This window comes from Olea europaea, chromosome 12, assembly GCF_002742605.1.
Source record: "Olea europaea var. sylvestris chromosome 12, O_europaea_v1, whole genome shotgun sequence".
NCBI classification, from domain to species: domain Eukaryota; kingdom Viridiplantae; phylum Streptophyta; class Magnoliopsida; order Lamiales; family Oleaceae; genus Olea; species Olea europaea.
The window spans coordinates 19,773,536-19,799,515 of record NC_036248.1 but is presented as its reverse complement, the minus strand read 5'-3'; the positions used below and the strand labels follow the sequence as shown (position 1 = coordinate 19,799,515).

The following is a 25,980-nucleotide window of genomic DNA, read 5'->3' as shown; positions in this document are numbered from 1 at the left end:
TGAATGTCAAATCCACATAAGGTAGTTTATTAGATGCGAATCAATATACATAATGAACAATGTTTGCAAAGCACTAAGTTATACATAACAACTTATTCACCTTGCATATTTAATGTATGAGTTGTTGCCGATGAAGGGTTTAGACACGTGGATTGCAAGTGTTGTGTGAACTGAAGATTTTGGTTCCCACACTGCGCAAAATAGCATTATCAGTAAATAGTACATTATCATTGAAATCAAATGATTAACAAATGCTAACCAGAAGGAGGTTCGTATAGGAGAACGGTAGCGGCACATGCAGTTGCTGAGGTGGCTGGACAATGGGCGCTACAACCATTCCCATATCACTTCTAGGAACCTTCGTTTTCTTCCATTTGGTAGAACTCGTACTTGCCTGCAAAACAAGGAATGTTGTTAGACATTATCTCTATAGTGAGTTCGCAACAACTGAAAATATGCAACATTTGAGTATTACCTTAACTTTGCTTGAAATGGTTTCCAATGGGCTCTTCTTCCGAAGTTTCTTCGGGGCACCTTTTCTTTTCACACATTCTGGATCCCTTATGTTACCACTTCTAGTATCCTGCAATGCTCCACATTGGAATGATGTCTGAGTCGTATGCGGGGAGAGGACATTACTCTTACTATGATTTGTTTCCATCATCTCTTGACATTAACTGTCAATCCAATCAATTATTGCATCAGATTTCGCGTCATCTTCTGCTGTCAGATCGGCCAATGTAGCAAAGCGTTGACACATTTTGTCGTACTTCAGTTGCCAAAGCGTACTAATCAAACCATCATAGTTCACTGGTACCCTCGTGTGGGCCCTAGTCACATCTCGTCGCCATCTCCGTAATATATATCTTTCGGGTATAGATTTCACATCATTACGGACCAATACTGCGATCATATGTTTGCAAATAATCCCTCGAAACTCAAAGTTCTGGCAACTGCAACTGATTTCACATTTGTCTCTTTGAAATGTGAAAAAAAAAGCTTTTTTTCTTGAATGCTCGTCATGTATTACATCCTCCCGTACCTCATACGTTGCCCCCGATACTCCATCAGAGAAAGAAACAAGGCTGCAGTACATTTTACCTGTGAACTCCTCTTGAACTTCCTTAAATTTTGAAATTGTGTAAACTACTTGAAATTGCTTCTCAATTTCATATCTCGATGCGCACGGTACCATTTGCGAGAAGGACTTGAAGTCAGCTTGAAACTCCTTCTCAACCTTATTTCTCAGTGCTTGTTCATATTGTTTAACAAGTTGTTTCAACGTCATCTTTGAATGTACATAACCATCGAAGAATGCATTGCATACTCTCACTGCGTTGAGTAGTTGACATCCCTGCCCAAAATGTGGTTTTTAGATAGCAAGGTACCCAACGTTCTCTGTTCTCGTACAAACCCGCCAACCACTCATTATCATACAAGTGAAACCTTTCGACCATCACTCTCCAGCCGTTTTCGAATTCTTCTACAAACTGACAATCGTAGACCAAACTTGTATAATAGTGAATATAGACCCCTTATCCACATGGTATCCGAATTTCTCAAGCAACTTTTTCAATAAGTGCCACAAACACCATCTATACTTTGCATTGGGAAACACAATCTGGATTGCATTTTGCATAGCCCTGTCCTGATCTATAACTATCCCATGCGGAGCCTGTCCATGCATGCATTGCAGCCAGGTTCGAAAAAGCCAGACAAATGTCTCTGTATCCTCATTCGAGACCAGACCACATCCAAGGAGTGTCGACTGTCCATGGTGGTTCACTCCAACAAAAGGAGCAAATGACATATCGTACTTATTAGTGAGGTATGTGGTGTCAAATGTGACAACATCTCCGAACTCCTTATATGCTTGCCTACTCATATAGTCTGCCCAAAAAAATTCTTTAGACGCAAATCTCATCCAAATCTATACTAAAGTAAAAGCCCGAGCATTGTGCCTGCATTTTAGAGAAGTATGATTGTAGTGCTGATCCGTCCCCTTGTCCAAGTCTTAAACGCCTAACTTTCTCAACATAGTTACGACAATCCTTCTCGATGCAACTCAAATTCTCATACCCACCCACTTCAACAACTATAGAGTTGAAGCTCTTGTGTAATGGAATTCCTGTCATGTCATTCACTTCGAGTCTTCGTTTAACATGTGCACTCAACTCTCGGTTACATCGATATAGCCTAGACTTTGAAGGGCTTGTCTTATGATTGTGGTCTAGATGTACCTTGTTAATCTTCCATATTCCACAAACATCTTTGGACGCGCAGATCCTGGCTTAACATCCACTCTGCATAGTGGCTTGTGGTTTCAAAGAACCGCTTGTATTTTTTATTCTTTTCCCTTCACGGCTACAAACAAATATAACATTTCTCAAAACTCCGTCATCATCCTTTACCAAATTTCATTTCCTAACCGGGAAACCAATTTCGTATGCATATCTTTTGTACAAATCGAAAATTTCATTTTCATCCTTAAATTTCATACCCGGCTCGGGCACAATCACACTATCTCCAACTAACCTATCATCACCCGCTATGTTCATAATATCCACAACATCCTCATTATCGGACTCCAGCGGTACAATTTCATCCACATATTCCGAAATTTCTTTCCCTTCATCAAACAAAATATAATGGTTCAAATCGAAACGAAAAGAAGCAAAAAATGAAGGAATGAATATTAAAAGAGAAGGATGTTAAAACCAACAAATTACTTGCGATATTATAGTGCAATGTGCAAAGAGTTAACATTTGAAATTGTTGGAGGAATGGATTTCTCATCTGGAGAAAAATATTTCTTTTCTTTATTCTTGAATCATTGCAAACAAATGATTTGATTTTGAGCCAACGAAATCTGTTTTGAAAATTTAAGTCTTCTTACCAATTATTTTCTAAAAATAACACTGAATTTGCCTGTCATTGCTTAGCATGTTGGCATTTAATTTGGAGATAACCTTGGCATAAAGTCAAGAAAATTGAATAAAAGTATTCAAATACAACTGAACGGAGAAATTAAAACCACAAAGTAGATACTAATAATTGGGAAATAACAAGTGATAATACAAAATACTGACTTTTTTAATGAAAATATTTTTGGTAATCCTCTTAATTACGTCTGTTGAAATAAGAAAAGTATAGAGAGAAAAAGAGAGAAAATCACATTACAAATTCCCTGATTCCAAACGGTAGAGAAGGAAAGCAATACCTTTTTCGGTCATCTCTCGGCAAAAAAACACCCCAATCGTCTACCTGTGGAGTCTTTTCCCAATGCCAGCCTTCTTCATTCAATTTAGTAGATGCAGACGACGCAATCAACAAGTTAGAAATTTGGATTTACAAAATATGCATAGTAAGCGTCTTATTAACCTGAAATATTAATCAAATACCTATTGATTAAGATTCTTCAACAACGACGAAATGGGTTTCTCTATCAGCCACTGTAGTTCGGTTTCTCTTCCAGCCACAATAGGTATTTCTCATGCGTCATGTACAGGAGAGAAAGAATGGCGTTTCGCCTAAGCTCTCAGGTAATCGTTTCCATTACAGTCGGCGGAGGTCTGAAGATTTACGCCAAAGACGGGGACGAAGAGTTCCAAATGCCTAGAAACGAGTTGTCATTCGAAGTGAAAATGAGAAAATGAAATGGGCTGAGCCTTGTGAACGGGTTTTAACAGAGAAACGGGTTTAAATTCCGGGCCGGGTCGAAGCAAATGGTTTTAAAAATTTCAAATTTCCCAGAAAACACCAGCCTGCGCCATTTCCATTTCCATTTCCTTTCTCTCTCTTTTTTTTAAAACCATTTTCCACCTCATTGTGTCATTCTTTGTGTCAATGAATGTGGCTATGTAGCATTATTGCTTAAAAAGTTCCCGAATTCATTTGAATTTGATAATGAGTACCAGCCAAGTATTGGACCTATGTTAGATATTCTACAAATTCCGAATATGGTTCTACTCGAGAAATTGGGGATAGATGTCGACACGTGTTGAAATTGAGGTGAAGAAAAAAATTAATAATGTGAATGTGGTGGTATGAAGATAGTTTACCGAATACCGTAGGTGACCGAAGGAGTACATCAAGCTTTTTAAATCACTTTGATTTTGAGAAAATCGTGCTAATAACATGTTATGATAAGAGAGAAATAAAAGAGATACTGTGAGTCAATAGACTTGTACGTATTATTAAGAACCAATAATCTATATTTATACAGTCCAAAATAAGAGTTACAATTGGAATGAAATATATCTTCTAAATTAGATAAGACTTATCTATGTGTCATGATAATACTAAATTAATTATCAATAATTATTTCATTATTTTACAATAGTAGATAATAAAACAAATATTTTTAGTTAAAGTAAGAAATGTAAAATATTAAAATATGAACCAATTTTACTCTTGTAAGCTTACATTTACAAGAAAAATAAATATTGTAGTTTTAAGTATATGGGCAAGTTTTAAAATTAATAACATTTATTCTAATTAGTAACTTAGGAGTTACTTTCTCGAAAGTAATTATTTTAATTAAAGGTAAATTTTCACAAATAATTAACAAAAAAAATATGTTGAAATTATCCAAATCATCGAAATGTGATAATCGCATAAATGAAAATTTTGCTTATAAGTAAATACTTATTAAACTAAATCACTTTTTTGCTAATTCAAGTTAAAAATCAGTTATTAATTTTGACACAAATATAAGAAAATAATGCTTAAATGTAAGAAAAAATAAGTTATGAGAATATATTTGCAAAAAATAAAAATAAAAAATAAATCAACATTAATTTTCCCTTTTCTTAAGCTTAGACAAAAAATTCAAATACTTAAACATACTTTTAATATGTTACGATATTAGATGGCATCACTAATTATCTACAATGATCAACGAGGTGAATATTACTCAATAGGCGCTCTACAGAGAGCACCCCATGCTAGGCCGTCTATCACTATAAGGCCATCCACTTGCATGCTAGACTGTCAGTTGCTACAAGGCCCTTTATGTTCACGTTGGGTTATCGACCATTATGAGGCTCTCTACTTTCATACTAGACCGTCTATCATTATGATGCCCTCTAAATTCATACTAGACTGTATATCATTATGGGGCTGCCTACTACTACGAGGCCAACACTGTACTTAACCATATAAATATCCTTGAGTTTGATGGAAACCGTTCAATGGTTACCATGGACACAATCAACCGCTGGATAGGTGGAGATCTTCCACTCATAACGTGGGGTATTGGAAGATGCTATGTGGGACATGGCACGATAGTTGTTCATCAGTTACATGATTTCAAACATCTATAAATACCCCTAAGGCAAGACGTGTATGAGTTTGAAATTTTGGCAATTTGAATACACTTTCTATCTTTTTTTCATAAGTCTACATTCCTAAATATATTACGAATTCTCAGGCTGAAGGTACAATGGGGAAGAAAGTCCCCACCTCATTTCGTAGGTAACATTTATTCATCATAGTAGAAGAAACACCTTTCGTCCCATGATGGCACAAATGTTTTTTTCATAACTATTTCATGTTATATCACGGAATATTGAGCAGTATATATATGAAAATGAATTAGGAATGAATTTAGATAATAAAGAATTATTAGAACTTGAAGATCAAATGTATCTTAATAAGATTATAACAAAATCTGAATATTTATATTATGATCAAGAACAGAATATAAGAATAGAAATTATTAAAAAAAATAATGATTCAAAAAATTCAGATTTAAGTTATACAAAAGAACTTATGGAAGATTCTAATACATATAGAACTTTTAGTTATACTCCTTTTGATAAAACAATTAAACATGAGGCAATGGTTTATGGTGGATGATTTCCCCCAAGAGGAGCTTATCATTTATATAATAATAAAGAAAGAAAATATATAGCAAAAGGAAGTGAAAGACCCTTAGAAAAGAAAATAGAATTCTAATTAGATCATAAAACACAAATTATAAATATTACAACACACGATCCATAGACATGGAATAATGAATAGATGTATGGAAAAATACTATAATAGGACATTATATTAGAAATTTTCAAGAAATTGAAGCTTTAGACATGTATAGATATTTAGTAACATTCTTAGGAGAAAGTGTAAAAGTTATGTGGGAAGCATTTAAATTAGAAAAGAAAGAAGAATTTGAACAATTAATTAATATGAGAAGTAATCCATATAATTTTGTCAATAAAATACAAATATTAATAACAGGAGCAGACCCAAATTCAGGACATATGAGCATACAAAGAAAAGTTATGAGAGATTTAGAACAACTTATTCTTTATAAATGGACTAAAGGAAGATATGTTAAAAAAATTTTAAATGAATATCATTATTTAATTTCAATATCAGGAAATACATTTAATCAAGAAATTGGTAATAAACTGTTTCATAAATTACCAGGATCATTAGGATTAGAAATTACAGATAAATGGAATAATTTAGCATCAGTAAAAGAAGAACCAGAAAAATAATGGAGTATAGGACAAAGAATACAACATGTAATAAGATGTCTAGAAAATAAATGTGTAGAATTACAAATTCAAAAATAACTTAAAAAGACAGATTATAAATTCTGTAAAGATATTTTTACCCCACAAACTTATGGAGCCTCTAGTTCAAGAAAAAATAAATATAGTAATAAAGAAAGAAATAATAAAAGGTCTTTTAAGAAAAGATACTTTCTTAGAAAATCCAATAAAAGAATACCATATTTAGATGAAAAAGGACATGTTAGGAAATTTAAACCAGAAATAACTTATAAAAATAGACTTAACTGTTATGTTTGTAATAGTAATGAACATTTATCTAAGACATGTCCAAAAAGAATAAATAATTATGATAAAAAAAGTACACTAACAGAATGTACTAATAAAGAGTTAATACGATTAGATGAATACATCTCAGACAAAGAGTCTATTTATAGTATTATATTAATAGAAGATAAACATTTAGAAGAAAATATAGAATCTGATTATGAAATAATAGATGAATTCTCTAACATAAGATTACAAGAAGAATCAGAATCAGAAGAAGAACTAAATCTAATGAATAACATAATTATAGAATGTTTACATAATTGGCAAAAATATAAAGGAGCAGATAATATAGCTTGTTATTTATGCAATTGGTATCCAGTAAGAAAGCTTAGAGCTAAATGTTTAAAATGTTATAAAGAAGCATGTATAAAATGTTTAAAAGAAAGGAACCTTATTGAAAAAGAAGAAATTAACCCAGAAATTTTAAAAGAAAAAATTGAAATTTCAGAAATAAAAATTCTTAGAAAAAGAATAGAAAGCTTATAAGAAATGCAAAAATTTATAATAAATAAAATAGAAATGTTAGAATATAATAATAAAGGAAAAATAATAGAAATAGAAGAACAAAGTCAAAGTACAGAATATAAAGAAAAAGAATATGTTCAGGTAATATGTAATCCAGAAAAACTTCAAAGTATTAAGGTAAAATGTTATATAAGAATAGGACAATATGAAATAAAGTGTTTAGGATTAATAGACTCAGGATGTAGTAATTGTATAATTAATAAGAAATTAATACCAAAACAATACATAATACATTCAGAAAAACCAATAGAAGCACAACAAATGGATGGAGAATTATATACTTACATAGAATTATTACAATCAAATAGTAAAATTAGTTTTGAGACAAATTGTGGTAGAAGTATAGAATATACTTTACCTAAAGAATCCGTATGGGTTAGACCTTTGAATATTAAGGATACAGATTTTATTATAGTATTAAGTTTTTTATTAAAATATAATGGAAGTGTTACAATTACTAAAGATTTTCTACATTTACAAAAACATACATTATTTACACCCACACAGACTACTTATTTTTCATCAGAGTGCATAGAGAAGCGTGGTGGCAGTAGTAGTAACAATAACAATTGTAAGTGTGAAAAGGAAAGAGAATGTCAATTACTAGAAGAAGATAATTTAGAAGAAATAAATTTTAAAATTATAGAAGAAGATAATTTATTTGGAACTATAGAATTAATTGATAATGAAAAGATTTATGATATGTTAATAACAAAACAGGAAATAGAAAATTTAATATCTATATTAGAAAAAATAGAAATAATAGGAGAAAATGTTTTAAAATACTGGGAAAAAGATAAAATTTTAAGTGAATTAAAAATTAAAAATCCAGAATATATAATTAAAACTAAGAATATAGAAGTTACAAATTTAGATTTAGAAGATTTTAAAATACATATAAAAGAACTCTTAGAATTAGGAGTAATTAGAAAATTAGAAAGTTCTCATAAATCAGCAGCCTTTATAGTTAGAAAACATTCAGAAATTGTTAGAGGAAAAAGTAGAATGGTTATTAATTATAAAAGACTTAATGATAATACTATAGATGATGCTTATAACATACCAGATAAGACAGTTTTAATAAATAAAATACAAGACTGTAAAATTTTTAGTAAATTTGATTTAAAGTCAGGATTTTGGCAGGTAAAAATGCATCCAAAAAGTATTAAATGGACAATTTTTACTTGTCTAGAAGGATATTTTGAATGACTTGTAATGTCATTTGGAATTAAAAATGCACATAGTATTTTCCAAAAAAAATGAAAAATATTTTTAATAAACATAGTAATTTTGTAATAGTATACATAGATGATATTTTAGTATTTAGTAAAAATAAAAAAGAACATTATTTAGTAAAAATAAAAAAGAACATAGAGGACATTTACAAATAGTATTTTCAGAATTTATTAAACATGGTTTAATAATTAGTAAAAAGAAAATGATTTTATTCAAAGAATTTATAGACTTATTAGGAGTTAACATAGGAGAAGGAAAAATTAAGTTACAATTTCATATTGTTAAGAAAGCTTTAGAATTTCCAGATAAACTTGAAGATTTAAAGCAAATTCAAAAATTTTTAGGATTAATAAATTATACTAAACGATTTATAAAAAATTTGGAAAAAATAGCAGGACCTTTATATGCAAAGACATCTCCTACAGGACAAAAAATTTTTAATCAAGAAGTCATAAAATTAGTACAACAAATAAAAGAAAAGATAAAAATTTTACCAGAATTAGTGATGCCATTAGATTCATAATATTTAATTATAGAAACAGATGGAAGTATGATAGGATGGGAAGCTATATTAATATGCAAACCCAATAAATATACTGATAAAAGTACAGAAAGAATTTGTAGATACAATAGTGGAAATTATAAAGAAAAAGGAAATTTAAGCAGCATAGATGCAGAATTATTAGCTATAAATTATGCATTTGATAGTTTTGAATTATTTATTATATCTAAAAAAGAAATAACTATAAGAACAGATTGTATAACTATAGTTTCTTTTGTTAATAAAATGAAAATAGATTCAAAAAGAAGTAGTAAAAGAAGATAGTTAAATTTTATAGATAGAATTACGAATATAGGAATTAATATAGAATTTGAGCATATTAAAGGTAGTGATAATAAAGCAGCAGATATACTAAATAGAATAATAATATATAGAAATTATTAAACTTATTTAATATAATTTTGTTATACAGATGACAAGACCAAGACCTTTAAGACTAGGAATTCTACCAGGAAATTCATTTGCATCAAGTTCTTTACCACAGACTCCATTTAATCAGAACAGACCAATGTTACAAGACAGACTAAGGTTTGGAAACCAAGAACTTATAGTATTTCCAAATAGTAATATTTCTTTTAAAATTTTACCTCATATTTCTTTATCTAGAGAAGAAAAATGTATTTTAGATAATTTATGGATTTCATATAACAAGAATCCAAAAGATCAAAAATATTTTCTTGCATGCATGAATGCATTATCAGAACATTTTAGTCAGAACAAGCAAAAATTTTAATTTTATGTTGTTATTAAAGGAAAAAATTCAGGAATTTTCCATTTTTGGATAGAAGTTTTAGAATGTATTAAAAATTTTTTAGATCCTCTTTACAAAGGTTTTACAAATTTTTAAGAAGCATTAGATGCAACAAGACAGCATATAGGAATAAATTTTTATTTATCTCCTTCTTTAAAAAATTACTCTGACCCTCCATTAGACTTCTCTTCAAGTAAAGTCCAGAATATTTTTTGCCAACATTGTGAGTGTGTGCAAAGAAATTATAAAGTTATTAATGAATCCAACCAGGACCTTTCATTAGAAAGAACCAAACTCAAAAAGAAAGTGGCACAACTTGAAAAAGAGATTTTGGATTTAAAAGTCAAATATCCAACATGTACTATGGAGCCCAATAAGTCCATAGCTAGTCCAGCTCAAACGGTAGCTGGTAAAGACTTATCAAATCCGTTGAAGGTTGTGGACTTACCAAAAGCCCAACAGACTCAGGGGACTGTTGATTCCTCTATTAAATTAGATAATCAAACTTAGCAGACTAATAAATCTGCTACAGAAAAGGGTAAAGAGATTTGGGATCTTTTAGGACAGCCCAGCGGAAAATTTGATTACTTAGTTAAATATAGTCCACCAGAACATTTTTCACCAGACAATTTTTCAAATAACCCAGATCTTTCACAAACTCAAGAAATTCAGCCTAGTAAAGGAAAAGAAAAAATGGTTATCCAAGATAGTCAAGATTGTTTATTTTTTCAAGAAGCACAAGACCCTAATCAAGACGCTGTTTCTTTAGAAAAGATTTTGGAAAAAATTGAAGAATTTCAGAAACAATCCAAAAGAGAGGAAGGAACTTCTTCAAAAAGGAAGAAAAATGTTAAGAAGAAGAAAAATGATGAAAGATTAAAAGAACAAATTAAAAAAATAGTAAATCAAGCATTTGAGATAATTCTAAAAAAGAATCATGAAGAAGAAAAAGAATTTGCAGAATGTCCAGATCAAAAGGAAAAAGATGAAGATAATCATTCCAAACTTTCAGAAGAAAATGAAGATCCACAGAACGAAGGATACAATAATTCAGATAGTGGAATGTCATTTTCATCAGTGGCACGTCATAATCTTGATACATGATAAGATTCTCAATAATGCAGAATAAGACAATTTTTGATGGAAGAAAAGAAGAAAAAGTTGAAGACTTTTTTATCACTAGACTGTAGACCTTTTGACTAAGTTTTCATTATTAGGAAAGATGTCGAAACTTTTTGAAAAGAAAGATTCCCATTATAAATTTTAGACACTTGTTAGATTTTTGATTGGCCAGAAATTTCTCGGTGAAGTGAGTGCCTTTCCTATTAAGGGTAGTTTAGACTTTTTGCTCCCAAAAATTTTTCTATTTAAGGAGACAGTTTCATTTGGTTAAGGCAGAAGTTTACGACCTATGTACTCTCTGCTATCTAAAAAACCTTTGAAACCTTTTCTCCAGAAAAATATTCAATCCAAAAACTATTGTATAGTTGAAGTCCTTGTGAATAGGTACTCTTGTTTTCTTAAATTTATTTTAGAACTTTAGGGACTTCCCGAAAGGAAAATCCTTAGTTGTAAATCTTTTAAAGATAAATTTATAAATCCCTGATTTATATTTTACTTCTTTATTTCTATATTCATTTTTTTCTTGAAGTAAATATTTGTTATATTTCTCATTTCATCATATACATATAATAAAAGTATAACTTGATTTCTAGAAGTCATACTGTTTTTATATTAATCTTGAGTGACTCAGATAAGTGAAAACTTTTGGTCGGAGTTAACCTTTTGATGTTTTCTAAAGATGTTGGGGAAAGGGATAAATTAATCTAAGAATTTTATAAGCGAGTGCCACGAGTAACCTTATAAAAAGAAATCAGGTTCAAGTTTATATGTCATAGGTGGTGGAAAAAAAAAGAGGGATTTATATATGATTCGAAGGAAAGATTTATAGAAAACTAAGGAGAGTATTGAGTAGGATTAAAATTATTAAAAAATAAAAGTTATCAACAGCAGCAAACAAACAGTATCAACAAAACAGCCTACCCCCTCATTATATATATATATATATATATATATATATATATCCCATTTACAAGCGGAAGAGAAAACCTAGAAAAAGAAGCAGACATTACACGCATATCGAGGCTACTTGGAAAAAATTGTATGGGGAAAAATCCACAAACATTGGATGATTTCTGTGTTTATTTGAAGAAGAGAGGGCTGCCTTTTTGCTAAGTAAATATATATACTAGCCAACAAAAGACAAAAAAAGTGGGGATTTGAGGAAACATGCATACAGTGGTCAAAAATTGTGAGTAAAGTCTGGGAAAACATTGCTGCTGAATTGGAGTTTCTAGAGAGAGAAGTTGACTGTCGGCTGGGAAGAAAAGTGGAAGAAATTGAATCAAAGTTGGGTTATTCTTTGGAGGTTAAACATTTAGGTATACACAAAAACAAGAAAAGGTGGCCGACAATTGGACTACCTTTTTGGGATTCAAGAATTGTGCCTCGAAGCAATTGATATATATATGTCACAAACACGCAGACGTCAGGAGAAAGTGTGGAAAATTAATCTCGTTCCATCAATTACTCGGTAATGTCTTTCTACTTTTATTTGTCTAATCCCAACATTATGTTAGACTAAATATTTTTATGTATTGGAAGGATGACAAAATTGTTTAATTATTAATTTTTAAATCGAGACCTGTGTTTTTATGTTAATTCTTGTGGTGGGATTCCATTATATGCCTATTTACATTATTTTACTGTTTGCGCACCATTAGAACAATAAGTTGTTTATTCGTAGTATTAGAAAACTCACAATAGGTATAACACTATTATTGGAATACACAGGCAATAAATGTTAGGAATAATATTTGTGGCGTGTGCAATCATATGTGATAATCCTGAATGTCAATGCATGTCTGCCATATAAATTCGGGTTAAGAATAGAATCGTCTCACGGTAATCATAGGTTTATTATATCTTGGGAAAGAATAATAAATAATCATGAAATTATCGATCATCTCAATTGCATGAATTAAGATAATTATTACTGGTTGAGAATTAGAACTAAAAATTGATCAATGGCGTCAGAAATCCAATACGCTCACATATTTGATTTTCTTAAACTAATTTTCATTGATTTCATAAGTTTTAGTTATAAAAATTAATTAATTATTCATCAATCGTCGTTCGGTTACAAATACGAATTTAAATATATCAAATATACTAAACTTAATCTTTATTCCCTATGGGACGATAACTCTCTTATCACGATTATTACTTGTACAACGAATCCGTATGTTTGTTGAATTTTGACGAACATATACCGTCAGGATTAAGAGGGATATGATTGGTAATCAAGATGAGATGGGGTTGTAATAAGGTAGACTGTGACATATTATTTTAATATCACGTTTGATGCTAGTATTAGAAAATCGTTTAACGTAAAACTTAAGATGAATTTTTTAAGCTTATAAAAAGTAAAATTACGTTTAAACAGTTCTTGTCTACAAATACATTTGAATAAAATTTTCTCTTAAATTAAAAAAAAAAAAGTTTCTATTTTAACAAGTAATTATTACGATACAATCAAATAAATAACAATACTTTTCTAACTCAAATTAATAAAAAAAGTTATTTATTATAAAAATTCAATTCATCTAATTTGTTTCTATTAATCATGTCCCGATGAACAATAATCTGATTTAAACTCATCTCTTTGAACTTATTATTTTAGTTCAATTTAGATATGATATCTATTTGATTCAATACGACGTGTAAAACGTGACTCAAATATAATATTTATTTGTGGTGCCTAGTGAGACGTTTCAAGAGTCTATCAATTCAACCACCGTCTTTTGATTCTTCCTTTTAATCTCATTAATTCAGATTTCTGGCAAATTAATAAAGTTAACACAAATATATGTTAAATATCACAAAATTAGTTATCCAATTTTATGATAACATGTGAAAAATATACTTTTGTAATGTAAAACTCTTCCTTTTTATCTACGTTGTCCAGTTTGAGTTATAAGTTATTAATGCAATATGTTTACCCCCTTTTAATACGGAAAATTACTCAAGATTTCAAAATATAAAAGAAATTTATCGATTTATCTCAAGTTTTAAATGTGTGTGATCGATAGTCAAATAATAGAATTAAACAGTACGATTTCATAGAATAATCAACCCAGTGACACATACATCACATATTTAAATAGTCGAAGAGAAAAATATACGAGTCGACTCAACTTCTCTTTGGAAGAGATAGTGATGAAAAGACAGATGATATGGCTGAGAATAAAAATCCAATGAAGAGAAGGCTTGCTGCAGCATTCGCTTTGTTAAGAAAATCTTCTATGTCTGCACCATTTACTGGAAGGTGGTTCAAATCTACAGAGAGTCCAAACCCGGCAGCAGCACCAGTTGCCAATATGTAGGATACAATCTGCACAAATTATAAATCACATTCTTATTCTCCAAAAACATATATAAAACGTAGATTGATCATAAAACAATTTGTATATATGTATCTACCTACCTTGTCCCCATAAAACTCAATTTGAACCAAGCCATCACCTCCAATGCGATTTCCCATGCTCACATGGAAGATTGCGAATGCACTTTGTATAAGTGTATAGGCGATTCCGAGTACTGCAGTCGACAACATGTACCTACATAGGTATAGTGTGGTATCGATTATATTCGAGGGCATGGATGCAATGATTTATTTCACGAACGAGGCTTCTAGTTTAGGTAGAGATTATTCAATCATGCCCAAAAAAGAATAGGAATATAACCTTATGGTTTTTGTAGATAATATTCACGAGTTTCTAGTTTTTAATTTTTCCTACTATTAACTACTTGAACATGTTGAGGACAATCAAAGTTTTATTATTCGCCTTTTTCATAAGAGCAACGCTTTTTCTCTTGCTCACCTCTTTGAGACAAATATTAAGGGCCCGTTTGATATGACTTTTACTTTTACTTTCTGTAGAAGAACTTTTATAGAAAACTACTTAAATTTTCCTTTGAAACTAACTTTATAAGTGCTTCCTATTTCGAAGGTGTTTCTAGAGAAAATCATATCGTACCAATTCCTCTAAAAATATTTCTTATTAAGAGAAACACTTTCATAAAATTAATCAAATGGATCTCAAAAACTCATTTTGACTTCTTAAAAATCATATCAAACCGGTCCTAAGAGATTCACGTGAATCACAATAGTTGTAAGTGCTCAAATTAACGAAATTTCATATTTAAAAATGTGAGGTTTTTTTGAGAAAAATAATACCATCCATATTATTTTTCTTATAATATCATGGATACCATATGGTACTTTTACATCTACCAGCAAGAATAATTAAGTTAACTCAGTGCATATATTCAATAGTAAATCGAAAACAAAAACTAGAAAGGGTTAATTAAGAACTTACCGATAAGCATAAAAATTATTGAATTTTAGTTTGGCTTCATTTACACCGTCACTAGCCTTAACGGTGTTGGTGACGAGAATGATAACCGAAATGATTAAGCAAATAAATGTAAGGATCCTAACAACCAGCGCCGCCAGTGGTGGAACCGCCGTGGATGGTGGTGGTGCCATTGAAGATTAATTATTTCTAATACTCTATCCAATACGTTACCCAAAAGCTGTTGTTTTTATAGAGTGATATGTCGAGAGTTGACTCCCGACAGTGACATTGGCCTGATCATGTTCGACCGAGTCATGAGTATTATTTCAACAATAGTATTTGCAAGTGGCAAGAAACTGTAGTTTCCTAGTAAAACTCGAACATTTAATAGAGTCAATTTTCTTCAGTTGCGGCCGAACATTCTAAAATGGAATTATAAGAAAAAGTGGATTCAAATTCAATAGAAATTAACCCTGCATTTATGCTATCAAACTTGATGTTGAGCAATTTTATATAATATTTTAGGTATGTTTATGACAGTGAATTGGAGACAATATCTGGTAAAATTAGAGAGGTATTCAAAAGCTTAAGTGGGAATGATAAGAAGGAAATAAGGTGTGTACACTGCGTCAAACGACGACAAATTTTTATAGTCTATTGGATGGATGACCAAAGAGATTTTTACGAAAACTGAACCATCTGGTGATTGGTTGACGAAACTTCCTCATATTTCTTTTTGTGGTACCAATTTCATTCTAATATATTTTTTTGCAATGATTTGACATTATTTGTATAGTATCACACTAAAAAATTACAATTTGAGGTAGGAGACATTTTTTTTTCGTAACGTTTAAATACCAAGATAATGATATTGAATTAAAGCTAAAGTGATAGTGCAGGTTCATTAATATTGATAATTAAATTACCCTCTATGAAATTTGATTCAAAGCTCATGTTCTTATCATAGGATTGTTATTGAATTCACGTATGTTTGGTAAAAAGAATAATCTTTCCTTTGAAAATAATCAAAAATTGAAAGTATTCAATCGGAACATGAAAATTGAGTGACTTTGACTTTATTTTTACCTTATACTGTTGAAAATAAATTTTAATCATGTTAAGAATCAAGAATCACAAAATCATAAATTGATCAATCGAATTCATACCTGCGGAAGCTATTGTTGATATGAATAATAGCAGTCAGATCTTTCCCTTCTTACTTCTCACAAAAATGTTGGCCATCAATAGGGCAAACCAATAAAACTATATGGAGAGATGAGGGGACCCTAACCTTTATATAGAAATTTATTTAGTCGTCTCATTATCGACTTAAACCCTAATTAGGGTTTACGTATAATTTTGGCCCACATAATCGAAATTACCACATTATACCAAATAAAGCCCATAAGGTGTAAAACAGTCCAATTTGATCACTTAACATAATTGGCCCAATCATAATGTCATTGTGAGTCATACATCTAACCCGTAATATTTACAATCGAATGTGAAGCCCATATTTGAAATTATTCTAACATTCACTTGGGCAAACATTTGATTGTTAAAACAAAACTTTTAACATCCGAGTTAGACCACATAGGTGGCCACAAATAGTTCTAATGACGACACCTTACGTAACATGATCCGGTTCAACAAGAATATTAATATCGAACATGAAAGTCATTACACCAATTAAGCGATGTAAGACCATTCCACAGCTACAAATATCAACATCCTTATCATCATGGATCCTCATCTTCCAATTAATGTGGTAGTTTGTGGTATGAACTTAACACCAAATGTGATAAAAAATTGTGCTAATTCGTATCGGTCCTCATAATGCTTTAAATCAAAATGAAGCCATGTATCTCTAAAAGTGGCTCATCTTATGTCTTTATCTGTCATATCTCGAGATCACAATAATATTATAATAAAAAAGCAAAAAATCAAATGCATGCTCAAAATAGTTCATGGATTGGGGAAAATATTTTATTATCAGAAAGGGCTATACCCGAAAACATATGAGTTGCCTATATACCCCGCAAAAGGATCAAGCCAAAAATGCAGTTCTTTACATAAATAACTCCCACTAACCATAAACATCAAATGTTTCCACAATACCCGTATTAGCAACATGTGTCTTAAAAACTTTTGGAGCGAATCCCTTAGTCAAAAGGTCTGCAATCATTGCCTCTATATTAATATGCTCTATTTTCGTCTGCCCTTCCTTGACCCTATCTCTAACCACTAAATATTTGATGTCAATATATTTTGACCCACCAGAACTTTTATTATTCTTTGAAAAGAATACTGCTGCACTGTTATCATAGTATATGTTGATTGGTCTTGAGATGGAATTTCTTAACCAAACGACTTGGACTCTAGCCCTATAATATGCCACAAATTCAACTTGCATAGTAGAAGATGCCACTAGAGTCTGTTTAGCACTTTTCCAAGAAATAGCACCACCAGCTAATGTAAGAATATAACCTGAGGTTGATTTCAGATTATCTTGATATCTAGCAAAATTAGAATATGAATATTCTACCACCTCAAGATGATTTGAACGCTGGAATGTAAGCATATAACCCTCAGTTTTTTTCAAGTATTCCATAACTTTCTTAGCTGCTTTCTAGTGCTCTAATCCAGAATTTGACTGAAATCTGCTGATGACACATACTGTGTAGGTTATATCCAGTCTAGTGCAAACTTGAGTATACATCAAACTCCCCATAGTACTAGCATATAGAATCATTTTTACAGATTCCATTTCTAGTCATTTCTTGGATATTGAGTTTTGTTAAACTTATCTCTTTTTATGATGGATACATCACCAGGTGCACATTTCTACATATTGAACATTTCTAGAACACGTCTTATATAAGCTTTCTGAGGAATTCCCAACAAGCCACGATTTCTATCACGATTTATTTCAATGTCAAGCACATAGGAAGCTTCTCTAAGATCTTTCATCTCAAACTTAGCAGACAACATTTTCTTTGTCTCGTGAAGTAAGCCTAAGTTACTACTAGCAAGCAAAATATCACCAACTTACAGGAAAAGAAAGATAAAATTTCTCCTACTGATTTTGAGATAAAATACATTGATCAATTGTATTTTCAACAAAACCAAGAGAAGTTACAACATCGTCAAATTTCAAATACTATTGTCGTGATGCTTGCTTGAGGCCATATACATACCAAGTTTTTATTTCCTTTCACAACAAAACCTTTAGGTTGCCTTATGTAAACCTTTTCTGAAAGATCTCCATTCCCTATACAATCTTCTAACTTGTGGCTCAGAAACTGACCCAATTGTTGTTGGAGGAATTTGGAAGTTCCTCTAGGTTCTCCAGTTCTTCATTAACAACATCAACTCATTGAGAACAAACCTTTTTTTTTTTTTTTTGTATAACAGGAACCAGAATAACAACTTGATTTGGTTCAACAAAAGTTCTCTCAATGTGGAACTTCCACTATCACCAAAATCATTTTTCAAAATTTTATTAGTAACGGATTCAACAATTCTAGTGTCACGATTTAGATAGTATAACTTATATGCTTTTGATCTGTTTGGGTACCCAATAAAGTAATCAGGAGTGGATTTCGGGTCTAACTTCTTTTCAAATGGATTATAAATCCTAACCTCAGCTGGACATCCCCAAATTTTAAAATGAGCCAAACTTGGCTTATGTCTTATCCATAATTCAAAATGTATATTTGCAATAGCTTTACCTTGAATCCTATTTAAAACATACACGACAGTTTTCAAAGCTTGCCCCTGTAGATACTCTGACAAATTTGTTCTACTTATCATACTTCTGACCGTGTCTTTTAGAGTTTGATTACAACTTTCAGAAACACAATTCTGCTCGGGTGTCCCTGGCATAGTGTATTGAGATAATATTCCACACTCTTGTAAAAACTTTACAAATCACCCATATTTTGACCAGACTCGTTATATTTCCCATAGTAGTCACCACCACGGTCGAATCTTACAACTTTGATACTTTTTTCACATTGTTTCTCTACTTCTAATTTGAAAATTTTGAATATCTCAAGTGCATGTAATTTATCGTTAATCAAGTAAACATATTTATATCATGAGAAATCATCAATAAAAGTTATGAAGTATTTGTTCTCACATATAGTGGAAAAGGCAAAGGTCCACTGATATCAGTGTATATTAAGTCCAAAATTTGATTACTCCTAGTTGAACCCTTTCTCATATACTTAGTTAACTTTCCTCTTATATAATCCACACAGGTGTCAAAATCAGAAAAGTCTAAAGAGGGAAGAATCTCAACTTTTACCAATCTTTTCATTCTATTCTTAGAAATGTGACCCAAATGCTTATGCCACAACATAGAGGATGATTCATGAATTAAAACCCTTTTCTTTGATACATTGGTAACACACGAGATATCACCAAAAGGAGTCAAAGACAACTTATATAAACAATCACACAAAAGTCAATTCCTAATCAAACGAGAACCATAAAATAACTCAATGTTTCCATTACCAAAGTTGAAGGTACAACCATAAGTATCAAGTTTCGATATAGAAATTAAATTTCGTCCCATTTTCTGCACAAAAACTGTATTTTCCAAAATAAGGGTAAAATCGAACTCCAAAAACAACTTTACCACTCCCATGAATTCAACCTTCACTTGAACTCTATTTCTAACGCTCAAACTCACTTCATTTTCACTTTGTCTCTTTTTGCTTGTGAACCCTTGCAAGAAATTCACAATATGGATATTAGCTCCTGAGTCTAACCACCAAGAATTCGAAGGCACATCTACAAATGAAGACTTGAAACACACAAATGCCAAGGGAATTTTCAGAGCCTTTAGCTCAGATGATATATTTGTCATCTTCATAACGTGCTCTCTAACACCACTTGTACCATCACATCTTATATTCATCAATTTATCCATCAGATCCCCAGTTTCGACTTTATCAGGCTCAATAAATTTCTCTCATATGACATCCATAAAACCTTTGGCATTTTCATTATTTGGGATGACACTCATAATGGAATCAGATATATAGTGCTTAATAATTTTCAAACAAAGTTTGTTGGCCCTTTCTTACTTTTCATAGTCGGCTACATATTCAACAGTATTTTTCTCTTTGGATTTCTCAAACTTTTTCTTCATTGCAAAGTCCAAGCCTAAAAGACCAAGTGCTATCTCTACATCTCGTTTCCATCTTACATAATTATTTCTAGTCAAGATTTCAATGGTAGACAATTGACTCGAAAGAGATGAGGTGTTATAAAATGTGGAAACATAAAATATCACACTCAATGTCATTCAAACATAATGCATGCAATCAAATAGATGATAAAATATCCAACTAATTAATATGGGCCATTAATTAGATAATCCGTAATTAAAATCAAAAGCATATGAATCTTATTACGGTAAGAACCTAAATGCATCATCATAAAGTCACATTTGAGCTGACAATACAACATGCTATAAGGTACTCTTAAAAAACATATCATGTAGCTAGTTAACAAAATAACAATGACTTTCGAAATTCGAACACCTTTGGGCATATGGAGATTTCTAGACCAAAGTAAGCTCGTTAACTGCCTTATACCATTTTTCAAAAATTATCACATATAATAACACCTTTGGTCAAGATATTATATGCAATAAATCAAATTGTCGGACAAAAATACATATATTCTTATTGTAGAGAAAATTGAATAAATAATAATGAGTGTGCCACTTTGACAACTACCACCAATTTTTATTTCAAGATATTTCTCTTAGTGGGAAAATAGGCATCATCTCAATGCCAATGAAAACTTCAATCACAAAACAATAATTATACAACCAATCATAATCATTAATCGACAAATGACAAAATTTATATGTGATTGAGATACAAAATAGCCAACAAATTTTCAATATTTGAAAAGCGGTATTTAAATAAACAAATAATACCAACAATTGAATTAAATTTGACGAAAGTAAAAATAAAAAAAATCGTCAATCAATTATTAATTTATTTGATATAATTTTAAACGGGTCAAAAATAAATTTTTAATTGGGTCAAAATTAAAATTTTAGGATCAAAGCTTCCCAAGTTTAAATTTAGCCCTTGTTTGATTTTCATTACATTACATTTTATTTTTCTCTCTCCTATTTTCAACCACACAATCTTCCATAAAATAATATTACACGTAAATCAAAAAAATTTCTTTCTTTTTCAACCACTCATTTTTCAAAAAACACTATTCTATACATTAAATTTTCCCCGTAATGGGGGCCAAACAGGGGCTTAATACTCTTTTGAAAATTATATTTTAATCCTAGGTGCAAATTAAAATCAGGTCCTTGCAATATTTAAAATTTCAAGCAGGCCCCCTTTTAAATAATTGCAATATACACCAATCTCTTAATTGCAGATAGGGGCCTCTCATCTCATAAATTGCGAGGGAGGCCCCCATCCCAAATCCTCCACAGCCGACTGAAACAAGCCTTGAAATTAAATCCAATGATATTCGAATATACATAAAAGAGAACAGAACCTTGTCTCCTAAAGGTAAACAACTAAAACCTCAAATTATTGATAATATTGCCCTAGCTTTCGGCACAAAATTACCCAAAAACAGGTCCTAATCGAAGTTAATGTTTCTGCCTCGTAAGAGTACCCTTCAATGACTTTCGTTTAAACCGGTTACAAATTTTCTTTTCCTTCTTCAACATCATCAATTCACGTCCCAATTAATTCATCAAAAAAAGGGGGCAAAAAGACAAAATCGACCACAATAAAAGGAGGAAAAGCCGACAGCCAATTCTATGGCAACACCGCCTTCGCCGGCGACATTTTCATGCCTTCTTAGGCCACATAAACTGTCGATCCGAGCAGCTACAAAATGATGTTCGATTTCTTCTATTTGTATATCATACGATAATGGAGAAATTGATTCAAAACTTTTTATGGTACCTGCGGAAGAAGATCGCACAAAAAACAAGTTCGGCCACAGTGAAAGGAAACGGTGATTTTGCACATTAGGTTTTGAATTTCTTTACATGTATTATACATATATGCACCAAAGGAAATTGGGTTTTGGTTGCAAGAGGCAAGAACAGAAAACAGAGAATGGGTTTCGACTTTCTGGGTTATTCGATGGGCAACTTCAGTGGGCTTTTGACGTCCCTTTTTTACGATTTGGGGACAGATCGGATTGGTTGCAATACAAATCAACAAGGGAAAAATTCATATGTAAGGTGTATTGTTTACACCAATTCACAAATGAGGTACAAAATTTAAAAATTCAAAATTCAGATTTTTACATAATTAATTGAAAATATTTATTAATTAAGTATAATAAAGTCACAATTATACAATTAATGGTCACAAATTCATAATTATTGGTCACAGATTTACTTATTGGTCACATATCATCGAATTAATAGGTTACAGATTATTTTAAGGTCACAAATCAAAAATTTTGTAGGTCACAGATTATTTCGAGGTCACAGATCAAAAAATTACATGTCACGAATAATTTCATTGGTCATAGATCAAAAAAATTACAAGTCACATGGTCACGTATGTTTAAATTTGTTGGTCACATATTCTAAATAGTTGGTCACATGCACCAAATGCCCCACCACCGATCTCGATCCAGCACCAATCTTGATCACAAATCATTATCGTGCAATTGCTGCTTGCATCGCACCAACACCATTAACAAAGCAAACACGAATTCAGCAAAAAAACCACCACCATCGTCGTTGCCTACACTACATCACCACCAATTCAAATTGTGCATAGTTAACACCACCACCAATCAGATTGGACCAGCACCACACCATCGCGTGCAATGCACCACCACCATCGACAAAACAAACACCGCCTTCGCTACCTGCATTAGAGTAAAAAACCACCACCACCATCACCGCCTGCACTACACCACCAACAAAAACTACCACCGTTTCTGTACGACACCACCACAACCACCAACAAACACTGACCAAAAAACGTCGACCACCACATCGTCGCCTGCACAACAGCACAGCCACCAATCACAACCTCTACCGTTGCCAGAAACCACCACAATCGCCACCACCAAACACACCAACAATACCCAACCCACAATTTCACCATTGTTTCCACCAACACAGCCATGGCCAAGATTTGCAAATACAACCAACAAAACCCCAAAATCATTACCTACAAATCGGAAAGAGAAAGAGATAGCACACAAAAAACCCCAAACCCCCTTCGAACACAGGCTCCAGTCGTCGTTCGAACCTGCAAGCGCCGCCAAACCCCCTTCCAAGAATAGATCCAGTCACCGTTCGAACCTACAAGTGCCGTATACTTTTGTCACCATTTATAGCATTGTCGTTCACATCAGTCGCCGTTCACAGTGGCGACACCGTTGGAATCTATATATCAAAAAGAGAGAGCTAACTCCCAAACCCCTTTCCAACACCGGCACCAGACGCCATTCGATCATCTAAGGTCGCATACTTTTGTCACCGTTCACAGTGTCGCCATTCGCAGTAGCAACGCCGTTGGAATCAGCTTCGGCCAGCGACGAAGAAAGATAATGGAAAGATGGGGATGAGGAAATGTCTTATAGTGGGGTGGGTTAAATGATCGATTTGGAGGGTGGAGTTATTATATCAAAACCTGAATTATGCATAAAAAAATTTTGTACCTGACATTTGCACTGTGATCTTCAAACACCTGGAACCGTGTAATTTCCACAATCAACAAATAGAGTTAAGGAAGCTACAGGAGAAATTATGTGCCAAAAAAGGAAAATCCTTATGTTGGATTGTTAAGTGGTTTTGTCATTTGGAATACATAAGTTGTTGAATTCCCAATACCAGACACATTCCAAGCTATATCTCATATTGCAATGTTTTAAGATTCTTCTCGTGGAGTGAATATATATATATATGAAGGATTATAGTCTTAAAATGTTAGCTCTGATACCAATTGTTGAAAATAAATTTTAATCATGTTAAGAATCAAGAATCACAAAATCATAAATTGATAAATCGAATTCATACCTGTAAAAGCTATCGTTGATATGAATAATAACAACCAGATCTTCCCCCTCCTTGCTCCTCACAAAAATGTTGGTCATCAATGGGACAAGCCAATAAAACCATATAGAGAGAAGAGGAGACCTAGCCTTTATATAGGAATTTATTTAGTAATCTCATTATCGACTTAAACCCCAATTATAGTTTACGTATAATTCCGACCCACATACTCGAAATTACCACATTATATCAAATAAAGCCCGTAAGGTGTAAAACGGCCCAAATTGATCACTTAACATAATTGGTCCAATCATAATGTTATTGTGAATCATAAATCTAACCCGTAATATTTTACAATCAAATGTGAAGCCCATATTTGAAATTATTCTAACCTATACAACACATATAAAATAAATTCATATATCTTTCTTGCTTTATTTTTTAGTCTTCTGCCTTTTCATTTAGATATACTAGTTGAGTTCTAATCGAAGAATATTTTTGGAGGGTGCAATGTCTCGATTGATAAATGTGGTAATTACACAAATCCATATTTTATAAATTCATATTTCCTAAATAAGAGTGGAAGTTTCACATTTCTGTAATCAGATTTTTTTTTTCATTTTCTAATTAATTTAAAATGATTTAATAGCTATCTCTACCTAAAATCACGTAATTCAAAACTTTTGAAACTGTATTTTCTTTAAACACGTCCTTTCCATAAAACCGTCATTTCCATAACCACGTCCCTCACGTACCCCATTTTTCGATTAAACCGTGTTCATCCTAACCGTGTTCATCCATTCGGTCATTCATCACTGTCGTTCTCTGGCGATTCCCCGATCAACTTCTTTCACTGTCGGTCACATAATTTTTACATTCCTTCCCAAAGCTGTGTTCACAGTTTAGCCGAAGTATTCTAAAACTTCAACGATGACTCGTTCAAGCAGTGGGAAACGTGGGGAGGAAACTGGAATCGACGAGTCAGGAAGAAGAGTTAAAAGGAAGTTGGATGAAGTGCAGAAGGAATCATCCTCTAAAAGACAAAAATCCAGAAGTTCGGTCGGAAAACAGTCGTCGAAGAAGGTGATTTTCTGATATTTTTCAATTGTTCACTTATTTCGAGTATACCTAGCTTCATTTTAATCGATGGGTAATGTGTATTGATGAAGTATTTTTGAATTTGTGATGTATGTTGTGTTGAATTTGTAATCGAAATGCCTGATTGTAGTAAGGGTCTTTAATGTTTTTTTCAAAAGTGGTTGTTCATTTGTGAATTATGGAACGCTATTGTGTCGTTCTGTATGGGTGTTGTTGATTTCTTTTTTGCTGAAGGGGATCTGTGACCTATATGTTGATGTTTGTGACTACCTGGATTTTCACCTGTGACCAAAATGATGAGTTTTATTGTGATCGTTGTTGCAGGCGTGGAGATACATTATACCCGAGAAGAGTTGGTTTCCGGGTAAAATTACAATTACCCCCGTCAAAGGTGTGGTGTCCAACTTCAAAAACAATCTCAATGAAGCCCAACGCCGAATCCTTCAGAATACGTGTTTTGCTCACTTCCTGCAATGCGAGGAAATTGTTATCCAATCGCAGCTGATACACTATTTTCT

At 32.0% G+C, this 25,980-nt stretch overlaps 3 protein-coding genes across 3 annotated transcripts; all 3 read right to left on the bottom strand.

Moving 5' to 3' along the window:
- Positions 1-673: 673 nt before the first annotated feature.
- LOC111406736 (protein FAR1-RELATED SEQUENCE 5-like) lies at positions 674-1,885 on the bottom strand. The gene is made up of 3 exons (XM_023036115.1): positions 1,496-1,885; positions 1,193-1,354; positions 674-1,123 (listed from the first exon to the last, which is right to left on the bottom strand). Exons 1-3 carry the CDS (start codon positions 1,883-1,885, stop codon positions 674-676), a joined length of 1,002 nt encoding a protein of 333 aa, XP_022891883.1.
- A 22-nt stretch (positions 1,886-1,907) lies between these two features.
- On the bottom strand, positions 1,908-3,233 carry LOC111406735. Its single transcript, XM_023036114.1, has 3 exons — positions 3,221-3,233; positions 2,536-2,629; positions 1,908-2,286 (listed from the first exon to the last, which is right to left on the bottom strand). Exons 1-3 carry the CDS (start codon positions 3,231-3,233, stop codon positions 1,908-1,910), a joined length of 486 nt encoding a protein of 161 aa, XP_022891882.1.
- Positions 3,234-14,081: 10,848 nt separating this feature from the next.
- LOC111407010 (CASP-like protein PIMP1) lies at positions 14,082-15,564 on the bottom strand. The gene is made up of 3 exons (XM_023036350.1): positions 15,364-15,564; positions 14,469-14,601; positions 14,082-14,375 (listed from the first exon to the last, which is right to left on the bottom strand). Exons 1-3 carry the CDS (start codon positions 15,531-15,533, stop codon positions 14,175-14,177), a joined length of 504 nt encoding a protein of 167 aa, XP_022892118.1. The 5' UTR covers positions 15,534-15,564; the 3' UTR covers positions 14,082-14,174.
- Between the last annotated feature and the right edge of the window lie 10,416 nt (positions 15,565-25,980).

Coding starts and splice junctions, on each gene's coding strand:
- LOC111406736 (XM_023036115.1), bottom strand. CDS start 1,885: ATGAGTAGGCAAGCATATAAGGAGTTCGGAGATGTTGTCACATTTGAC. Junction 1,355..1,495: donor TACAAGTTTGGTCTACGATT/GTCAGTTTGTAG, acceptor CATTTTGGGCAG/GGATGTCAACTACTCAACGC. Junction 1,124..1,192: donor TCAAGTCCTTCTCGCAAATG/GTACCGTGCGCA, acceptor TCAAAATTTAAG/GAAGTTCAAGAGGAGTTCAC.
- LOC111406735 (XM_023036114.1), bottom strand. Junction 2,287..2,535: donor AACATAGCGGGTGATGATAG/GTTAGTTGGAGA, acceptor ATGTTAAGCCAG/GATCTGCGCGTCCAAAGATG.
- LOC111407010 (XM_023036350.1), bottom strand. CDS start 15,533: ATGGCACCACCACCATCCACGGCGGTTCCACCACTGGCGGCGCTGGTT. Junction 14,602..15,363: donor AATAATTTTTATGCTTATCG/GTAAGTTCTTAA, acceptor ATACCTATGTAG/GTACATGTTGTCGACTGCAG. Junction 14,376..14,468: donor TTGAGTTTTATGGGGACAAG/GTAGGTAGATAC, acceptor TAATTTGTGCAG/ATTGTATCCTACATATTGGC.